Below are 20,658 nucleotides of genomic sequence, written 5' to 3'. Positions count from 1 at the left end.
TGACACAATTAATTTGGTTGACCTTTAATCATTTTGAAAATTTGCAAGCATGAAGAGAATAAGAAGAAAATGTAATCCAATAGTTATCTCTATATATATGTTGTGTTGTGTGACATTGCCTAGTACTTGAATAAACTCTTTGAATATGAATGACAGAGAAGATGAAAGAGTTGTAGAAGGTATTGGAAACTTTAATATGATGAAGTGCAGACTGTAGAGACTAAACGATAAACACAACCTAGCTTTAAATTGCATAAAAATCTTTACATCAAATCCATCAATGAATTTTCAACTAGAACTAAAGCTTTGTATTGCTCTTGTTATAATCCCATCTTATATACAAATTTTAAAATTTAATGTGATTGGTCAATTGTCAATATAATAGAGACTCTCAATAATACTTGCTTCGGGTCATCTTGTTCATGATCCTGTTTTTGGTTTAAGTTACAAAATAAAATAAATGATGACAATCTTAAAATTGTCAATATTAAAAAAATAAATATTAAAAACTATTTTAAGAAAATTGAAAAAAAAAAAAAAAACCTAAAGCTTAAAAGGCTTCAACGTTTTTTTTTTTTTTTTTTTTTTTTAAGCTGAAAAAGCTCACACAAACTCTAAAGCTGAACTAAAAAAGTTTTGAGTTAAGCTTGATTGTGGAACTAAATAAATAAGAGGTGGGCTGGATTAATTATACAGATTTATTATAGGGTGACAATGGAAGTAAATAAATAGGTAGTGGGCAACATTTATAGGGCTGAAAATTGTAAAAACTATTTTAAAATTGTAGGAAAAATTATATTTTAAAAAAGAAAAAAAAAAAGAATGACATAGCAACTGATGTGGCGCAACATAAGAGCAGCAGCATTAAACACTACACTTCAGCTTTTATTGAATTATCTAACTTTTAAGTATTAATATAGTGTGAGGAGAGGAAGAGATGAAGGAGTTTGAAAGTCAAAGTCTGGCCTTAGGAAGCTAAAGGGTTGCCATTTGAGATTGTAACCATGGAACACAAAGGGTTGCTGTTTAAAATTGTAACCGTGGAACATAAAGGGTTGCCATCTAAAATTGTAACCATGGAACACCAAAGGTTGGAAATTATTTTCTTTTTGTTAGTATTTTTAAATTTAAGAAAACTAATTTTAAATTGTAGGACAAATTCAGGGAAAAAAATGGTAATGATATGACAGTTGATGTGACTCAACCTGAGCGTAGCAATATTAAATGCTACGTTTTAGCTTTTAGTAATATTTTGATTAATCTATTATTGAAAAATAAAGTTATAATTAATTTATATTTTGATCTCCAAAAACCTCATGGCTACTGGTGGCTCTCTCTCTCTCAAGCTTAGCCATGGTCGAGCTTCACGAAGCCCACGCCCCACCACTAGCACTAATGGTAGACTAGCTCAACAGCACCACCACAACTGATGGCTGCCTCCTCCTCTTTATTTCACTTTATTCTATTTATTTTTCTCGTTTATTTTCTAATTTTGTTTATGGCCGAACCCCCTTTTGTGTTTGGTTTTGTGATTTGTTTTTGGTTTAGTTGATTTAGGGATTGGTTTTTCTGTTGGCTGAAGTGATTTAAATAATTTAGATTTAGGTTTGTAAAATGGGGTACTAGGTATTTTTGATTTCGAGCTTGGCTATTAGAGTTTAGAAAATGGGATTTTGGGGTTGATGTGAAAATGGGTTTAGATGTACAACACATATAAATGTGTTTGGATGATTTCAAAATGGGTTTGGGCTTTTTTATTTTTTATTTTTTATTTTTTATTTCAAGCTTAATCGTGTGTAAGATTTGTTTGTGGTGGTGAGGCCATGGTCTTGCTGATTTGGTATGGGTTTGGACATTGGTATACACACAAAGAAAGAATAGAGAGGGACGAGAGAGAGAAGACAAACGGTCAAAATGACTAACATCCCTAACGTTATTTAGGAACTAAATTGGTTGGTTTTGAAATGTTTTTGAATCTTGTTGGCATTATCCCAAATCTCACGGTATGTTAATGAAATTTACCCTTATTATAAAACAACATATTTTACACAGTTTTACACAACTCAAAAAACAATTGAAATCGTGATTTAAAGTCACGTTTTTCATGTTGAAAATCATGACTTTAAACCATGGTTTCAATAATTTTTGGGTGTATTTGAAAGAAGTATTACCCTTATGTCAAAAATTTTTTTTCTTAATTTTATTTGCAACATGTATTACCCTTACGAGATTTACCCTCGAATACCTAGCCACCATAAGCACCTTAAAGTAGTTATTACATCTATTTGTTTTGGCTGGGTACCTTTAAGATATTCAACAGTGGGAGTATATGTGTATGCATATTATGTAGTAACTAATCGCGAACCCGCGCGTTGCGCATAATAATTATTTTTATGGTGGTTTTATTAAAAAAAAAATTTACAATTTAAACTAATCTAATAATGAGTAATGTATTTCATAATTATATTGTTATTTATTATAGGAATAATTATAAATGTAATATAGGAATAATCCAAAACACTAAAAAAAATGTAAACTAAAAAAAATTAATAAAACTTAACAATGATTAATTGAACCAATATTAGGATAAAATTTTGTTTTTGATAATCTATTAAGGTTTTTTTCTTTTTAGAAATTATAATTTCGGCCACCCAAAACATATTATCAAATAAACAATTATTCGCAAAATCTAACAAATTAAATTTCTATACATGAATAGTTATAAAATAATAATAATTAAAATAAAATTGCAAAAGTTAAAATTTGTCGCCTATCCAATTATTTTCGTTTAGCTAACCTGCTTTTCTTTAAATAAATGGCATTATAGAGTATTTCCAATACAACTATTAAGAGTACTTTTTCCACTACAAAGGATTAGAAAATAAACAAAAATTAGTAAAGTCTCATAGTTTAACATCTAAATTGAGCACTATAAAAAATCATGCTATATAACAGAATAAATACCAAATTATCCAAATCATGCTATGTAATAGAATAATATTATATTTTTATATGCTATATTTAATTCTTTAGAACACAATAAGATAACATTTAACAATCAAAGAGAATTAAAATAAAAATAAAAAAAATAACAACAACAACAATTTAAAAAACAAAACTAAATCGCATTAACCCAAAATAGAGTTTTAAAGAATATAAAAAAATTATCAACTTAAAGTAGAGATGCAAGAAAAATAAAATAAAAATCCACCAAAAAATTTAGAGAGAGGGAGAGGGAGAGAGAGAGGGAACCTTTTTTTTTTTTTTTTTTTTGGGTGAGGGAAAACTATGCATAGAATAAAAGAGATAGTGACAAATTTATAGTAAGAAGGTGTGAATAAGAAGAGACAAAATAAAGGAAGATGAAGGGGAAGAGGAAGAATGGTATTAATGCAGAGGGTAGTGGGGAGATGGAAATGTAAGGGAGGGAGAAAGAAAGAATGGCATGGCAGTTGATGTGGCGCAACGTGAGAGCAGCAGCATTAAACGCTACACTTCAGCTTTTAGTAATATATAGATTAGTAAAAATTTAGAGAGAGAGAGAGAGGGAGAGAGAGAGGGATCGAAACCATTTTTTTTTTTTTTTTTTTGTGAGGGAAAACTATGCATAAAATAGAAGAGATAGTGACAAATTTATAATAAGAGAGTGTGAATAATAAGAGACAAAAATAAAGGAAGAGGAAGGGGAATAGGAAGAATGATATTAACGTAGAGGGTAGTGGGGAGATGAAAATGTAAGGAAGGGAGAAAGATTGAAGAAGTAATGGGGAGATAAAATGGTAATGGAGAGAGAAAGGTTGGAGAAATGTAAATATCAAAAAAATAAATGTTAAAAACAATTATAGGAAAAAAAAAAACCCTAAAGCTTGAAAGGTTTCAACAATTTTTTTTTCTTCCTTTAAGCTGAAAAGACTCATACAAAACCCTAAAACTGAAGTGGAAAAGCTTTAGGTTGGGCTTGATAGTGGAACTAAATAAATAAGAGGTGAGTTGAATTAATTATACAGATTTATTATAGGATGATAGTGAAAGTAAATAAATAAGTAGTGGGCTGCATTTATAGGGCTGAAAATTGTAAAAACTATTTTAAAATTGTAGGACAAATTATATTTTTTTTTAAAATGACGTGGCAGCTAATGTGACGTAACGTGAGAGCAACAGTATTAAACGCTACGCTTCAGCTTTTAGTAATATATAGATTTAAATAAATGGCATTATAGAGTACTTCCAATAAAACTATTAAGAGTACTTTTTCCACCACAAAGGATTAGAAAATAAACAAAAATTAGTAAAGTCTCATAGTTTAACATCTAAATTGAGCACTATAAAAAATCATGCTATGTAACAAAATAAATACCAAATTATCCAAATCATGCTATGTAACAGAATAATATTATATTTTTATATGCTATATTTAATTCTTTAGAACACAATAAGATAACATTTAACAATCAAAGAGAATTAAAATAAAAACAAAAAAATAAAAAAAATAACAACAACAACAATTTAAAAAACAAAACTAAATCGCATTAACCCAAAATAAAGTTTTAAAGAATATAAAAAAATTATCAACTTAAAGTAGAGATGCAAGAAAAATAAAAATAAAAATCCACCAAAAAATTTAGAGAGAGAGAGAGGGAGAGAGAGAGGGAACCATTTTTTTTTTTTTTTTTGGATGAGGGAAAACTATGCATAGAATAGAAGAGATCGTGACAAATTTATAGTAAAAATGTGTGAATAAGAAGAGACAAAAATAAAGGAAGATGAAGGAGAAGAGGAAGAATGGTATTAATGCAGAGGGTAGTGGGGAGATGAAAATGTAAGGGAGGGAGAAAGAAAGAATGGCGTGGCAGTTGATGTGACGCAACGTGAGAGCAGCAGTAGCATTAAACGCTACGCTTTAACTTTTAGTAATATATAGATTAGCAAAAATTTAGAGAGAGAGAGGGAGAGAGAGGGATCGAAACTTTTTTTTTTTTTTTTTTGGTGAGGGAAAACTATGCATAAAATAGAAGAGATAGTTACAAATTTATAATAAGAGGGTGTAAATAAGAAGAGACAAAAATAAAGGATGAGGAAGGGGAAGAGGAAGAACGATATTAACGTAGAGGGTAGTGGGGAGATGAAAATGTAAGGGAGGAAGAAAGATTGAAGAAGTATTGGGGAGATAAAATGGTAAGGGAGAGTAAAAGGTTGGAGAAATGTAAATATTAAAAAAATAAATATTAAAAACAATTATAGGAAAAAAAAAAAAAAACCCTAAAGCTTGAAAGGCTTCAGCAATTTTTTTTTTCTTCTTTTAAGCTGAAAAGACTCATACAAAACCCTAAAACTGAGCTGAAAAAGTTTTAGATTGGGCTTGATAGTGGAACTAAATAAATAAGAGGTTAGTTGAATTAATTATACAGATTTATTATAGGATGATAGTGAAAGTAAATAAATAAGTAGTGGACTGCATTTATAGGGCTGAAAATTATAAAAACCATTTTAAAATTATAGGACAAATTATATATTTTTTTAAAAAATGACATGGTAGCTAATGTGACGCAACGTGAGAGCAACAATATTAAACGCTACACTTCAGCTTTTAGTAATATATAGATGAGAATGATCCTCTATTGTCTACCTAGTCACCACAAGCACCTTAAAGCAGTTGTTAGACTTGCATCTCTGTTGGGTTTTAAATTGTTATTCTGTTCTTGTCATATTAATTAAAATATGCTTGAAAAGAGATCAAATCATATTAAATTATTATGTTGTTGTATATACACCTGTATGCTCTAATTACTTGTTTAGAAAAGCTAGTATAAGCTAGCTAGCTAGGAAGCGATTGTAGATGTTCATGACCTGTTTAAACTTTAATTTAGAGGGCGTCTTAATTAATTAAGCGTGGGGTCACTGTGTCAATGTCACACGGTGGTGGTGCGGTTCCATATCAGTAAGCAAATATACACGTTGCAATATGCATAGTGCAAATACAGCACACGCCACCACGTTGGTCATGGCATGCAATGCCACGTTGACTAACTTTAATGATTAACGTGGCCTACTCTTATACTAGACACGAATATATCCAGTATCGGCTACCAAGTATACGTGAGGAATGAATATGTTATGTACAGCCTAAACAATTCATATATGAGCTAAAGTAGTGGGTGATGAGGTTATATATATACACTAGTAAATCGAACTTGTGGCATATATAGGCAAAGACAGATTAAGATAGATTGGCATTATATATTACAGTGATCGAGTAGAGAAATCAGAAGTGATGTCAGGCGCACAGGGAGCACAGCCACTGGAGTCAAAGACTGCAACAACATACGAGTCAATATCTGGGGGAGAGAACAAAACCAAGATTGAGATACATTCAAAAGAGGATCAGGGTATGATTCAAATAGATAAGTTGCAGGACAAGGTCCAAGATGCTGCTGGAAAAGGTGGCCCTGAATTTGGTGCTGGTAAAGATGAAAACAAGCAGGACCTTGGTGTTACTGGGACACCTGCGAATGAGAACCTCACCTAGCTAGCTCTATATCATATGTATTTCTATTAAGCTTTTTATGTACTTTACTGTAGAAGTAGTGGTGTAATAATAGTGTAATACCAAATTACCAATATCTCCCTTATATCATAATATATGTATGTTTGAAATTTGAATAATCTTAATTTTTGTTTCTGGATGCCGATTATATATATTTGTGTGTTATTAATTAGAGGATTGATATTTGTAATGTGAAAGGTCTAACATATCACTCAAGAAATATATTTGTAACTTTGTATTCTCTCGAGTTTCTTTTACTCCTCGCTGTTCCTATTGTTGAACAACCTAAGCTTGGCGAGCCTCATGGGCTTGGTCAATAGTTTTTTTTTTTTTTCTTTTTTTTTTGAGAAACTGGTCAATAATTTCTAGATAATGATTTCTACCTATACAAAAATCCAGGAATTGTTTAGCAATGGAATAAAAAATATAAAATGAAGTCAAGTGGTATGTATAAGTCAAATTAATTATCTCAATATAGTTCTCAGCCAGTTCAAACCTGGAGAAAAAGAGGAGAGGGTTGCAATGGCTCAAGGCCAGTGTACTTTTCATAAGTAGGTGAAAAATACATGTAAATAATTTGGTTAATTTTCATGAGTAGGTGAAAAATACATGTAAATTATTATGATTAGTCTGCTTATGTTCTACAACTAATTAAGGCTTTATTGTTTCAATTTCATTGGTCAGGAGACACATATAAAATGAATCTAGTATTTTATAGGAAGTAAAACCTGTGCAATGTTATTTTATCTTTTATCTTTCTTTCCTTTTTTTTTTCTTAGAAACCAATCGTGAAACTTTATTAATAGGACAGAAAACTTCTGTCAGAAAATACAAGAGTGGCTACATCTCTATGGATATCCTCAAACCAAATTATAGATTCATACAAGGTCTTAGCTAACTTCGCTAATTTATCTGCCGCCATATTATCCTTGCGCTTGATATGTGAGAACTGAAACTCCTCAAAGTCGCTGCTAAATTGCGTGCCTCATCAACTAAGTGGCCAAAGGCAGCCATGCTTGGTTGATCAGAGCTGAGTTGTTTGAAGATAGTCTCTGAGTCGCCTTCGAACACGACGTCCCGAATGTCCAGATCAATGGTAAAAGCTACTGCCTTCCTGCAAGCTAAAGCTTCCAAGGCTTCAACGGTTGCACCGTGGGGAGGAAAATACGTTCCGAAAGTGCTGCGATAACTCGTCCATCTGAGTCACGTGCCACTACCCCCAATCCCGCCGATGCCAAATCCTGGAACGTTGCACCGTCATAGTTTATTTTATAGAAACCCGGTGGGGGTGGCAACCAATGGGTCGGATGAGGGGCTGCTTCCTGCGGCAGTGGTGAGTCCTGCGCTGAGTGGAATTCCTGAAGGCGTTGAACTGCATCAGTATAGATCATTTCCATAGGCATTGTCACCGTCCCAAACTTCCTTGCATTCCGATTGTGCCATATACTCCATCCGATGTACGCAAATAACTCAGCCATTCGCGAATTGTTTTGTGCAAAGACTCCTTGGAGCAAATCACGGAAGCATTTGAATTTCTCCCACGAGAACGCTCTGCATTGTTCCAGCTCCCACCAAGTGCCTTTAACCATCGGACAGCCCCAGAGTGCATGTATTGTATCCTCAGTGTTGTCACCAGAGCGCTCACAAGTCGACTCCGGCAAGATATTCCGTTTTTGCAAGTTTTTCTTTGTAGGTAAAGAATCGTTGGAAGCCCGCCACAGGAAATGCCGTATTTTATTCGACACATTCAGTGACCACAACTGCCTCCAAAACTGATTGTGTGCATTCGGATTAGATGGGCCAGGTTCTGAAACTACTGCCTCCATTGAGAGAAGGTGATACGCTGATTTGGTAGAGTAACAGCCATTGCTTGTGGCAGACCAGATAAGCTTGTCCTTGGTGCCCAAGTTACTTAGAGGTAAATTGATTATTGCCTCTGCTTCGTGGGGGAGAAATTCCTCTCTCACTCTGTCTTCTAGCCACCTGCCCCTTTCCTCATCGATGAGAGCACAGACCCTTGTGTTGTTGGGAAAGTTTTTTTGGGGCGATACCACCCGACTTGCTTGTGAATCCGGCAGCCATTTATCCCCACGGATCCTCACACATTTCCCATCTCCCATCCTCCACTTCGACCCCAACCACACAACCCTCCTTGCTTTTAGTATACTTGACCAAGCGTATGACCCATTCAACTTTACCCCCTCATCCAGAACAGTGCAATCCGGAAAATATTTTGATTTGAAGACTTTATAGAAAAGGGAGTCTTTATTGTGGAGCAATCGCCATACCTGTTTGCCTAACATCGCAAGGTTGAAATTTTCAATATCCTTAAATCCTAACCCCCCCTTGGCCTTTCGGTTTGCATAGTTTCTTCCATCCCACCCAATGAGTTTTCCTTTTATCTCCCTTGTACCCCCACCAAAATTTCCTGATAAGAGCTTCAATATCTTTGCATAAACTCTTTGGAATTTTGAAACATCCCATGGTGAAAGTAGGCATTGCTTGGAGGACCACTTTTATCAAAACTTCCCTACCACCGTGTGACAATAATCTTTCCTTCCAGCCTTGCATTTTATGCCAAATCCTTTCCCGAATATAACTGAAACTTTGCTTTTTTGCCCTCCCCACAAATGATGGTAGACCAAGGTATTTTTCATAATTGGAAGTAATCTCCACCCCAAGAAGGGTTTTGATATTTTATTGCATGTGTGGATCGGTATTGGGGCTAAAAAAAAGTTGTGTTTTGTCTCAGTTGATTTGTTGGCCTGAAGCTTCTTCATATTGTTGTAGAACCTCCAAAATAGTGGCACACTCTTGAGTATTTGCTTGACAAAAAAGCAAAGAACAAATGAGAAACCTTCGGCCCTGCACTACAAAGAGATACTCCTTTGATTGAACCTGAATTTTCAGCTTGTTGTATGAGAGAGTGTAACCCTTCTGCACACAATAGAAAATGGTAGGGTGATAACGGGTCCCCTTGACGGAGGCCTCTGTTAGGAGTGAAATTACCATGTGGTTCACCATTAACCAAAACAGAAAAAGAAACAGATCTGATACGTGAACTGATAAATGAAATACACCTCCTATCAAAACCCAATTTTTACATTATTTTTTCAAGGAAAATCCATTCCATTTTATCATAAGCTTTGCTCATGTCGAGCTTTAGGGCCATTAGCCCCGTTTTTCCTTTTCTCTTATATTTTAGGTGGTGAAGGGTTTCAAATGCAACAAGGATGTTATCAAAAATCAATCTATTTGATAGGAAGGCACTTTGTGATTCCAAGACTAACTTGGGAAGTAATTTTTTCAGACGGTTGGCTATGGTTTTGGATATAATTTTATATAGGACGTTGCAAAGCCTTATAGGTTGAAAGTCCTTGGCTTTTTCAGGTGATTTAATTTTTAGGATTAGGGAAATGAATGTGTGGTTTAGGCTATTAGGCATGGACTCCAAATTAAAAATTTTTAGAGAAGCATCAATTACATCCTTGCCAATAAAGTTCCAATAAGACTTGAAAAAAATTGGAGACATACCATCTAGTCCTGGTGCTGTTAATGGCTTCATTTGTTTCAAGGAACGTTCCACCTCCTCTGCTGTGTAATCTCAAACCAATTCAGCATTCATCAATGGGGTAACCGTTGTGTCAATTCCTCGAAGAATCTGTTCAAAGCTTGAAGGGGAAGTGGAGGTAAAAATTTTCTTGAAATAATCCACCAAAGCCTCTCCAATCTGCCTATCACCGTCCACCACAGACCCATCCTCCAAAATTAATTTGGAAATAAAGTTTCTTTTGTTTCGATGGGTAGCTCGGCTATGAAAATAGCTTGTGTTCAAATCCCCACTCTTTAGCCAATCTATCCTTGATCTTTGATGCCATAAACATTCTTCCTTCACCATAAGATCATAAACCTCACCTCTTAGCAACCGGACCTAATCATGATTCGTCCTTGCCATGGACATGTGTTCTGCTTGTGCTAATTGTTTCTTTTTTTGAGCTAACAGATGGCGAATATTGCCAAAAGATAGTCTGCTCCATTTTTGCAAATTAAATCGACAAGCATCCACCTTGCATATTAACCTTCCAACCGGTTCACCCACATTTTTTCCCTCCTATGCAGATTTGATGATCCCCTCACATCTTTCATATTTCAACCATACAGCCTCGAAGCGAAAAGGCCTGGATTTCTTATAAAATCTAACATTTTCATCGTCAGAACATAACCACAATGGACAATGGTCAGATAATGTATCTTCGATGTGGTGGAGTCAAACTGTTGGAAACAATTCAAACAATGATGGAGTTGCTACCCCTCTATCCAGCCAAATCCATATTATCTCTCCTTCAAAATGATTATTACTCCACGTGAGAGGTGGCCCAACAAAACCCAAGTCCCGAAATCCACAAAAATCCAAAACACTCCTGAATTCTCTCATCTGACATTCCTGTCTTGGAGCATCCCTCCTTCTTCTCCTCGGCTTTGGTGATTTCGTTGAAATCCCCCACACAAAGCCAAGGCAAATCCATCTTCAAGCAGAGGTGTCTTAGTAGTGCCCAAGAACGTTCCTGGTTGGCCGTTACTGGGTTTCCATAAAAACCCGTTAATCGCCAGGCGTCATCCATTCCTGGGTTAACTACTGCATCAATGAATGTTGGTGTTGAATCTACAACTTTGAGGTTAAGTCCGTCCTTCCAATAAAGTGCCAAACCACCACCTGTATTGACCCTTGGCTCAATGAAAACGTTCTCCATGTGTATTTTCGAATAGAGTCTCTTTAAGTGACTGTCCTTTGCTTTAGTCTCCATAAGAAAAAGTATGGATGGGGAATATTTTTTCACCAACTTGGTGAGCTCCAGAACTGCATGTGGCTGTCCCAATCCACAGCAGTTCCAACTTAAGCAATTCATTGGGTTTGGCGGGGCTGCTTTGCAGCCTCCACCATTTTAGAGTAATCATCATAAGCAACCTGGATTATTTGTTGTCGTTTGGAAGGGAAATCTGATGAAGATGAGTATTGGCGTTTTCTGGTAGAGGGTGGTTCAGGTCCTAGGGTTTTTTGAGATAGACCAACCTCACGTTTTTTGCGAGTCCAAGTGGGCAAAACTAAAAGTTTTGATAACTTGGAGGAATGCAATTACCGCTATCCTAATAATCATGATTTTGAAGAATCTGAACGTGTAAAACAAGTGGTTTTGAAACCACTGAAGCAATGGCCAAAGAGTAGTTTTGTTCTTCTATACACTAAATTCTATTGCACATCTTTGCAAATGTAAAAGCAAGTAATTTGGGCCCAAAATATCAGAAGGGAATTGCATAATATAAGACACATCTAACAAAATTATAATTAGAACACAAAATTCATAAATTCTAGAAAAACTGGTAGACAACTAAATCTAAATTATAATTTAAACACAAACTTCATAAATTCTAGAAAAACTGGTAGACAATTAAATCTATACATCTCTTCTAGAACTGTATAGATTTTCTAATTAGATAGTTCACCACAGGCTTTATTGTATTCAGCCCTAAGTAAAATCTATTGGCCTTTTTTCTTGAACTCAAGAAAAGTAAAATGTTTTAAACACCCACATACAAGCATTTGGGTTTCTGTTTTCTCTATTCTTTCTCTTTGTTCTCTCTCACCATCATGCATTGGGGTTGCCGTGGTCATCAATGGTGGTTGTGGTTGGGTTAAAATTTTGGGTTTTGTGATGGATTGATTGGGTTTTATAACAGGTTGTAATGGTGGTTGGACGGTGTTGGGTTGATTTCTATGTGAGAAAGAAACAAAAATTGATTTTAATGTATTGTATTCTAAAATAAAATATGAAATGTAAGGTGTATTATAAAATTGGTTAGGTAAAATAGATAAAATGGTTTTTTGTTATCTAAAATGTATTTATTTTTTTTCCTTTACATTTTCAGACGAGAATACTCTTATTTTACATCTATTTAACAAATTCTCACCCTAAGATATGGGTAGTGCACATTATCTCCATGGAGAATTTTTCTTTAAGGTCACCCTTAACTTAACATTGGAGTGCTTAAACCAATGCCATCTGAGTCACTTTTTGTTTTATTTTTGTTTTTCCCATTGACATATTAGCCATTTGACTATTATTGGTTCATAATTATGATCCATTTCAAATTAGTGTGGAAACTTTTTTTGTCATAAATTGAAAGAGTACTAAAAAAGAAAATGAATGGTGTGTGTATATATATATATATATATATATATATAGAATTCTATTCTAGCTTACCTGATCTAAGTGTATGTGTGTTAAACTCCCTTCTAGAGACTTGAACACTGACCCTTATTACTCACATCCCACAAGCACTTATACTTGTGGAGTGTCTATCACGCTAAGAATATTAGCCATTGACATATTAACCATCACACCCCACAAGCACTTATACTTGTGGAGTTTCCATATTTGTGAATAGACCTCAGAAAGCACTGACAACAAGTCCTTGGGAAAGTATAAGCAACTCGCCACAAGCGTAAGGAGACTATAGTGCCCAAGGATGTTGACGTGTCCTCGGAAAGACTAAGGACCAATTCTGAAGACCATCAGACATAAACTAAGGAAGAGAAGAAAGATTTGTCATCAAGCAAGAAAGGTAAGAATGCAAATAAAGCACCCATCACCTCCACATTAAATGCACTAAGCCCACTTAGTTGACCGCATTAATGAGAAAATGACCATTCAACAGTGTCCTCACAACTCATAGCCTGGTGTAACAACCTTTTAGTGAGGTCTTGATGGAACACGTATTAAGGAAAATGAACCCTTGTTGTGAAATTTTAAAGTACTCGCAAATGTACGAACTGTACCGAAGTATAGTTGGACAAGAACGAGGTCGAACCCACATGGACTTGTATGAACGTAGGAAAATTAATTAAACCTTAACCAAATTAATCCTAATCTAGTTTAATAAAAATTGGTTGTTTGCAATTAAATAAACTAAACAAATAATAAAATTAAGCAAATAGTTAAACTAAGCAAAAGATATAAAGCAATAAAAAGGATGTAAACAATCAAGAGAAAGGAATTAAGGTTTTGGAATCCGCCTTGTAAATCATATCAGCATATATTTATGATCATTAATTTTTCCCAATCACTGCATGAAAATCTATAAATCAATCTTGCTATCATGGAAAATATCATCATTAAAATCCTTATTTTAAAAATCAAAAGCATGTTCTTCTTTGCTTCTTAAGTATAAAATCAAATCATCAATTGTATCTGTAACCAAACAAATCACAAGATATATCCAATTCTAAAAATCAAATCATAAATTGTATCAATTAACAGACAAATCACAAGCGATATCCAACTTTATAATCAAGAATTAATAAACCAAGCATTCAATTAATTAAGATAAATCCTAAATCATGAGAAAAACATGATTGAACTCATATCTAGAATCTCATCTTAGTCAATTGATATGAAGCAAGAACAATTTAAATCATTAAAGAACAATTATTGTGGGAAAAATCAAATCACATAAATATTACTATTAATCCTTAACAAGGTTTCATCCTCTACCCTAATTATAAATTTAGCTACTCATGGTAATTGAAAGAAAACACAAAAATAAAATACTAAACATTAAATTAGACAAATAAAATAAAACTAACTGTCATGGAAGAAAACCAAAGAAGTAACCGCACTCTCTATGTACAGCCCTTAGCCCTAGCACTAGCCTTAGCCCCAGCACTAGCCTTAGCCCCCCATGAATTTTTCCCTAAAGAGCCTTTAAATCGGTCAAGGAATCCTATTACAAGTTGAATTCCCATTTGGAGAAAATCTCAGATTTTTAGGCTTCACTTAACCGACGATTTTGGCCCATTTAACGTCAGAATTCGGACTTTTGTAAACTACAAAGTTGTAGCCCTTTAAGTTAACTTTCCAGCCCAACTTGAATCATCTCGATTGGATATCTGAGCCGAAAGTTGTGCCAAAAATACTAACTGATGTGTAGTCTAGAATCCTAATCCGAATTGAACTTGGATTTGGTGCAAATTTCCTTTAATTCCTTGCTCCAATTGGACTTGAATTTAATTGGGTTAGTCTTCTTTAACTTCATCATGGCCCTTGTAAAATTAAAGTCCATTAACTTTCTTTATTGCACAAATCCACTTGTTTAATTCCATTCTCCTACAAAAGACAAATTCACGCAATAAGATTCAATTAAGCACAAAATTGATTATTCAGCATTATTCCAAAACCAAATATAAAATGCATGAATTAACTTAAAATAAGTATGATAATGCTTTCTAACAATGATATAAATATGCAAAATTAAGCTATTATCAATGCACATCAACCCTAACCCTCCAAGTGGAAGGCCAAGATATGACCTAGGGGACTATATAAGGCAGAGAGGCCACTGTGAAGAGGGGATGTAAACATCTGAAAAAAGAGAGAAATAAGAGAATCATCATTGTAATCTTAGAACAAGTGTAATCTGTATCTCGGACCAAACTCGAGGAACATAATATAAGCAATTTGAGGTTATTTTTAACCAATTCTCGCATCTCATACTTATACTTTAACATTTATCCTTTAATTTCTAACTTAGTCCAGTCCACCTAAATAGAGGTAACAAAGGCTGATTGGCATCCCATCTTTACAAATAAATTGTGTGAGGAAAAAAACAAGTTTGACTTATTTTTGCCCGCCACAATAAGATAATTAAAATAAAAAAAGGTAGCAGAGGAAGCTACTTCACGGCAACAGGTCAAGAGGGCTATTCATTATATCATTAATAATTAAACGTGCCATGAGGTCCATGACTCCACACTGGAGACACCCTTTTCTATTCAGCAAAAAGAAAAAAGAAAATAAAAATTGCTAGGCTTGTCATACGTACTAGAGGACTTGGAAATTTAAATACCGATATGGTCCATGCATATGGACCCAATAGATTTATTGGTGGTCTTATATAGGCTAGAAGTCAATTAGGTCCTTTGGTTTTTCTGTGAAGACTGACAAGTTATCACGGAAGACTTGTCAAGGGGAAACATCAATGCAAATGCAATAAGGACCAAACTCACCTAGCCCCAATCATGGGTTAGCTCTTATAAACTTCAAGTCAAGATCCTTATTACTATCAAAGAAATATTGCTGTCTGGAAGTTTTTTGGATATTTCGTTGTCATTATATCCCGATCAAAGCAACTAATTTTCTGCTGCATATCTTCTTGGGCCAAGATCAAAAGCATGAAGTCTTAAGTTTAAACCTAACAAAAATGACTTGTTGACATTAGAACAAGTATATTGTAATTGAAAATCAAAAATCAAAAAAAGATATTTTACATTTGTTAGTCTTGAGCAGTGACACTAACAAATAAAGAGTATTAATGCATTCTTTGACACGGTTCAGTCTTTGCTATACTAGTTGTGCCACTATGACAATGATAGGTCCTTCAACCATGCAATACTTGTTTTACGGTTAAGACTATTGTCACAATTTTTCTTAGTTAAGAGTTAATATACCTATTAGAGATATATTAGTCCATTGGCATAGGTCCAAGTCTAATTCTACTTTGTATGCAAGTCAAGTCTTCTACTTGTATTAGAAGTCTATTGGTTTAGGGTTAAGTTTACTATATACACTCATGTTATGGTTCATTATAACACAGGTTTTGTACCACATTCTTATACAATAAAGATGTAACCCTTAAGGGTTTCCTCCGTGGATATAAGCCTTCAACATGGAATATATCATAGCTAATATTTAACACCAAACTGGGGACTAAACAATTTAGCCCCTCGATGAATTTGCATGGATGGTTCCGCTTACAAGTCTTGCATAACCAACTTTTCTTGACAGATACAAGATAGGACATGGAATTACAAAGTAGAAAGTAGAAACCAAAATATTTTCTATACAGAACATAAGACCAATAACTGATGTACCCTGCCTATCACTTTCACTCGGTTCCTTTTTAAGTCCTCCGGCAAAATCAGCCTAGCAATTAACCAGCTGCAGATTAATTCATGGCACCCTTCCTATTGACCTCTAAACCGATAGTAGTATGTGTTATTTTCGTTCTTTCCTTTTCTTCTACTATAGATAGTGCAATATTGCTAGTGAGAGCAAGTGACTCATCATCATCGCTTGAACATGAAGCAGAGGCTCTGCTGGAGAGTGGTTGGTGGCACTGGTGGAGTTCCAATAGAAACAATACCTCAAGTCATTGTAAGTGGCCTGGTATAGCTTGTAACAAAGCTGGAAGTGTGACAGAGATTAAACCACCTCGTAACTTCACCGTGGGTGACGAATTTGGGAAACTCAACTTCTCTTCCTTCCCAAACCTTGTTCGGCTTGATCTTAGTGGGAACGGACTCCAAGGAAGCATCACTGCTCATTTTGGTGTTCTTTCAAAGCTCATGTACTTCAACCTGTCCTCAAATAATATGACAGGTGAGCTACCTGCTTGGCTAGCAAATCTCACCCAACTAGTAGAGCTGGATCTTTCAAATAACCATTTTAAGGGTCCCATCCCCATGCAACTGGGAAATCTGAAGAATCTGGTTGCCATAAACTTAAGTGGTAACATGCTCATAGGTCCAATCCCTTCATCCCTTGTTCATTTGACCAACTTGACATCTCTATGCCTCAGTTTGAACCAAATCAACAGTTCCATCCCTTCAGATGTAGGAAATTTGAAAAAGCTAGTTCACCTGGATCTTAGTTCTAATCACCTTAATGGTTCAATTCCCTCATCCCTTAATCATTTAACCAGATTGAATTATTTGTCCTTTCATTCAAATTTCATAGAAGGTTTCATAGACCAAGAAATTAGGAATTTAGAACATTTAAGTTGGCTGGACTTGTCTAATAACAAGATGTCTGGTGTCATACCAATTGAACTTACCAAATTAACCCAATTGGAGTACTTAAATCTGTCCTCTAACCAACTTTCTGGCCGCATACCTCCTGGAATAGACTTGCTTTCCAATCTTCTACATTTAGACCTCTCCCACAACAGGCTTGTTGGAAATATCCCAACTCATATTGGGAATTGCAACAATCTAAAGCATTTGTCATTGAACAACAATAGTCTGAATGGAAGCATTCCAGCCCAGTTTGGCAGCCTTTCACTATTTTATATTGACATTAGTCATAATGTCATTAGTGGAAGGATAGCTCACCATCTGGGAGAATTGACAAGCCTAGAATTCTTGAATCTCTCCCATAATAATCTATCTGGTACCATACCTGATTTCCTTAACTCCATGACCCAGATATCATCCATTGACTTGTCATATAATAATTTGGAGGGTAAGATTCCGCGTGAGTTTAAAGATAGATACCCACCACAAGCAATCATTGGCAACAAGGGTTTATGCGGTGAATTCAAGGGTATGCCTTCTTGCTTGACATCTACAACCACAGATTCGGAAGAAGAACCAGAGAGGGATAGGTTTCACTTCTCCACTGTCAGTCTATATCTATTATTCTACCTTTCTATTTTTGGATATCTATATATATTTCTATCCAAGAATGATGATGTTGAATCCGAGAGAACTGTAAACAGAAATGGAGATTTACTCTCAATATGGAATTATGATGGAAGAATTGCATATGAAGATATCATTAAAGCAACCGAGGACTTCAACATCAAATATTGTATTGGAACCGGAGGTTATGGCAGTGTTTACAAAGCAAAGTTGCCCAACGGATATATTTTTGCCTTGAAGAAACTTCATCAAATAGAAGCAAAGGAGGCAGCTCTCATCAAGAGTTTTGAAACTGAGGTAAAAGTATTATCTGAAATAAGACATCGAAACATTTTGAAGCTTCATGGATTTTGTTTACACAAGCAATGTATGTTTTTGGTTTATGAATACATGGAAAGGGGAAGCTTATATTGTGTCCTATGCAATGATGATGAAGCTGTTGAGTTGAACTGGACAAAGAGAGTGAGCATTGTTAAGAGTGTGGCACATGCTTTATCTTACTTGCATCACAATTTCAACCCACCAATTGTTCACCGGGATATATCAAGCAGCAACATTCTATTGAATATGGAATTTGAGGCATTTGTCTCTGACTTTGGTACAGCAAGACCTCTGAATCCCAATTCGTCCCATGAAACTATACTTGCAGGCACATATGGGTATGTTGCTCCAGGTGAACACTTCAAGCCTTCTTCTACCATTTCATCACTTTAATATTTCATACTTCTTCCTGGCACTTTTATTGTTTAGACTTGAATAACATGCTAATAAGAAAATATAAAACAAATATGTACTAAGGGCGTTATTTATTTATTTATTTATTGGCAGAATTTGCCTATACTATGGTCCTGACAGAAAAATGTGATGCCTATAGCTTTGGGGTAGTGGCACTAGAAACAATAATGGGAATGCATCCAGGAGAGTTCCTCTCGTCATTATCACTATCTTCATCCAATCAAGATGTAATGCTAAAGGATGTCTTGGATCCACGCCTCTCGCCTCCAACAGATAAACGGGATGTGCAAGATATTGCCCTTGTTGCAACAATAGCATTTGCATGCTTACATTCCAACCCAAAGTCCCGACCAACCATGGAAAGTGTGTCTCAGAAATTTCTTTCTCACAAAGCAACATTGGTGAAACCTTTCCGTGAAATTTCAATATCGCAACTTTGGCAGAAAGAATATATTTGAATGAAGAAAGACCTAATGGATCATGGATATAGTGTCTAGATCGATGTAATATCACTCCTTTCCCAAGTTTTGCAAATTGAACGCATCCCACTTAGCCCATAGGATGAAGTTCAAAAATAAGTTGGTAGTTCTTGTAGTCATAAAAATTATATGAGCGAATAATTAAATATAAAGGGATTCAGTGTAGCTTGATCTTCCACTTAGAATTAATTTGCATGTAGCTTATAACTTTTATCTAAAACTACAACTTGGAAGGTTGACATCCCACTAATTTTCAAGGAATATTATACATTTATACCCATCATATGCACTGATTGCAACGAAGGGTTGAACTTGGTTTATCTCCTTACTTTCCACCAACTACAACCACACTCCTGCAATAACTAATTTATGATTCCTCAGTTGCTGCTCCATTATCAGTCACAATCTTCACCAAAACAAAGCTACTCCATCAGGAAAATGAGCTGCGTCATTGAGACTATTACTTCATTCTTGTCAGCTATAAATTTTTTTAAATTGTTTGCTTTTGCTGTAGTTCCTAGCCACTAAAGAAGTCATATGTAAGAATGTATTTTCTGAGGTATGTAAGCATGTTTTCTAAATAAAGGAAATGATAGTGAAGAGAATAAGAAAGAGAACGCCGCATTCTCCATAAACCTGGTGTCGTGCTTAAGGTTCAGCAAAAAATGAGGTTTTTATGAAGTCGTTTATGGTTATAGGTCAAACCAGACCTAATTTTGTCCCATACAAACAACTCATAAGTCATGCTATCATATCTCTAGTTTCTTCACATCTAAATGTTTAGATATTTTTCAATATGTTCTCAGGATGTACTTCAGTTTTGTACAATGAGAGATTTTTACATGACATTTTCAGAAGTTGCATATGTTTCCTAAATTATAGTCAAACTGAAACATCAATCTGAGTGTTGATTTTACTTCTGCAGGGTGTGAGAAGAGAAGTAGGAAATCATGCAAAAGTCTTGACTAAAGTGCTGGCCAAAATACATGTTAATTCAGTTCACACTAAGGATAGAGAAAATATGATTGATTCTCAACCAGGAACATCATTGCCAGTAAGTTTGGAGAGACTTGGGCCCCTCGTGTCTGAGGAAGCAAGTTCTTTTACATCAAAATCAACAAATTCTCCTCTATTACTTAGATCAGATGACAAAATGAGGCAAAATAATCAGGCGGTGTTGTCTTCTGGCTCAGCAGCCAATGTTGAAGAATGAATAGAAAGAACTATTGAGAATTTAATTTCTCTAAAAGAATCAATTGGCCATACTGAGGTTGAAGCCATAGCTGGTGCCTTGCTTGGTTTCTTTGTTAGCTTGGCTTTATATACAATAATATGATACAGTATTATGTTGTATACTTCATTATTTTTCCCTATATTCTTTTTCTTAGGCATCTAGTGTTCAAAATCATTAGCTCATTGCAACATCA

At 34.9% G+C, this 20,658-nt stretch overlaps 2 protein-coding genes across 2 annotated transcripts; both read left to right on the top strand.

The window, feature by feature from the left end:
* The first annotated feature begins 6,271 nt into the window (after positions 1–6,271).
* LOC115986751 lies at positions 6,272–6,581 on the top strand. The gene has a single exon (XM_031110023.1). It carries the CDS (start codon positions 6,272–6,274, stop codon positions 6,524–6,526), a length of 255 nt encoding a protein of 84 aa, XP_030965883.1. The 3' UTR covers positions 6,527–6,581.
* Positions 6,582–16,550: 9,969 nt separating this feature from the next.
* LOC115986251 (probable leucine-rich repeat receptor-like protein kinase At1g35710) lies at positions 16,551–19,210 on the top strand. The gene is made up of 2 exons (XM_031109097.1): positions 16,551–18,690; positions 18,846–19,210. The coding sequence occupies exons 1-2, from the start codon at positions 16,551–16,553 to the stop codon at positions 19,208–19,210; spliced, it is 2,505 nt and encodes an 834-aa protein (XP_030964957.1).
* The last annotated feature ends 1,448 nt before the right edge of the window (positions 19,211–20,658 follow it).

Source organism: Quercus lobata, chromosome 4 (genome assembly GCF_001633185.2).
Source record: "Quercus lobata isolate SW786 chromosome 4, ValleyOak3.0 Primary Assembly, whole genome shotgun sequence".
NCBI lineage: Eukaryota > Viridiplantae > Streptophyta > Magnoliopsida > Fagales > Fagaceae > Quercus > Quercus lobata.
This window is presented reverse-complemented; position numbering and strand designations above follow the sequence as displayed.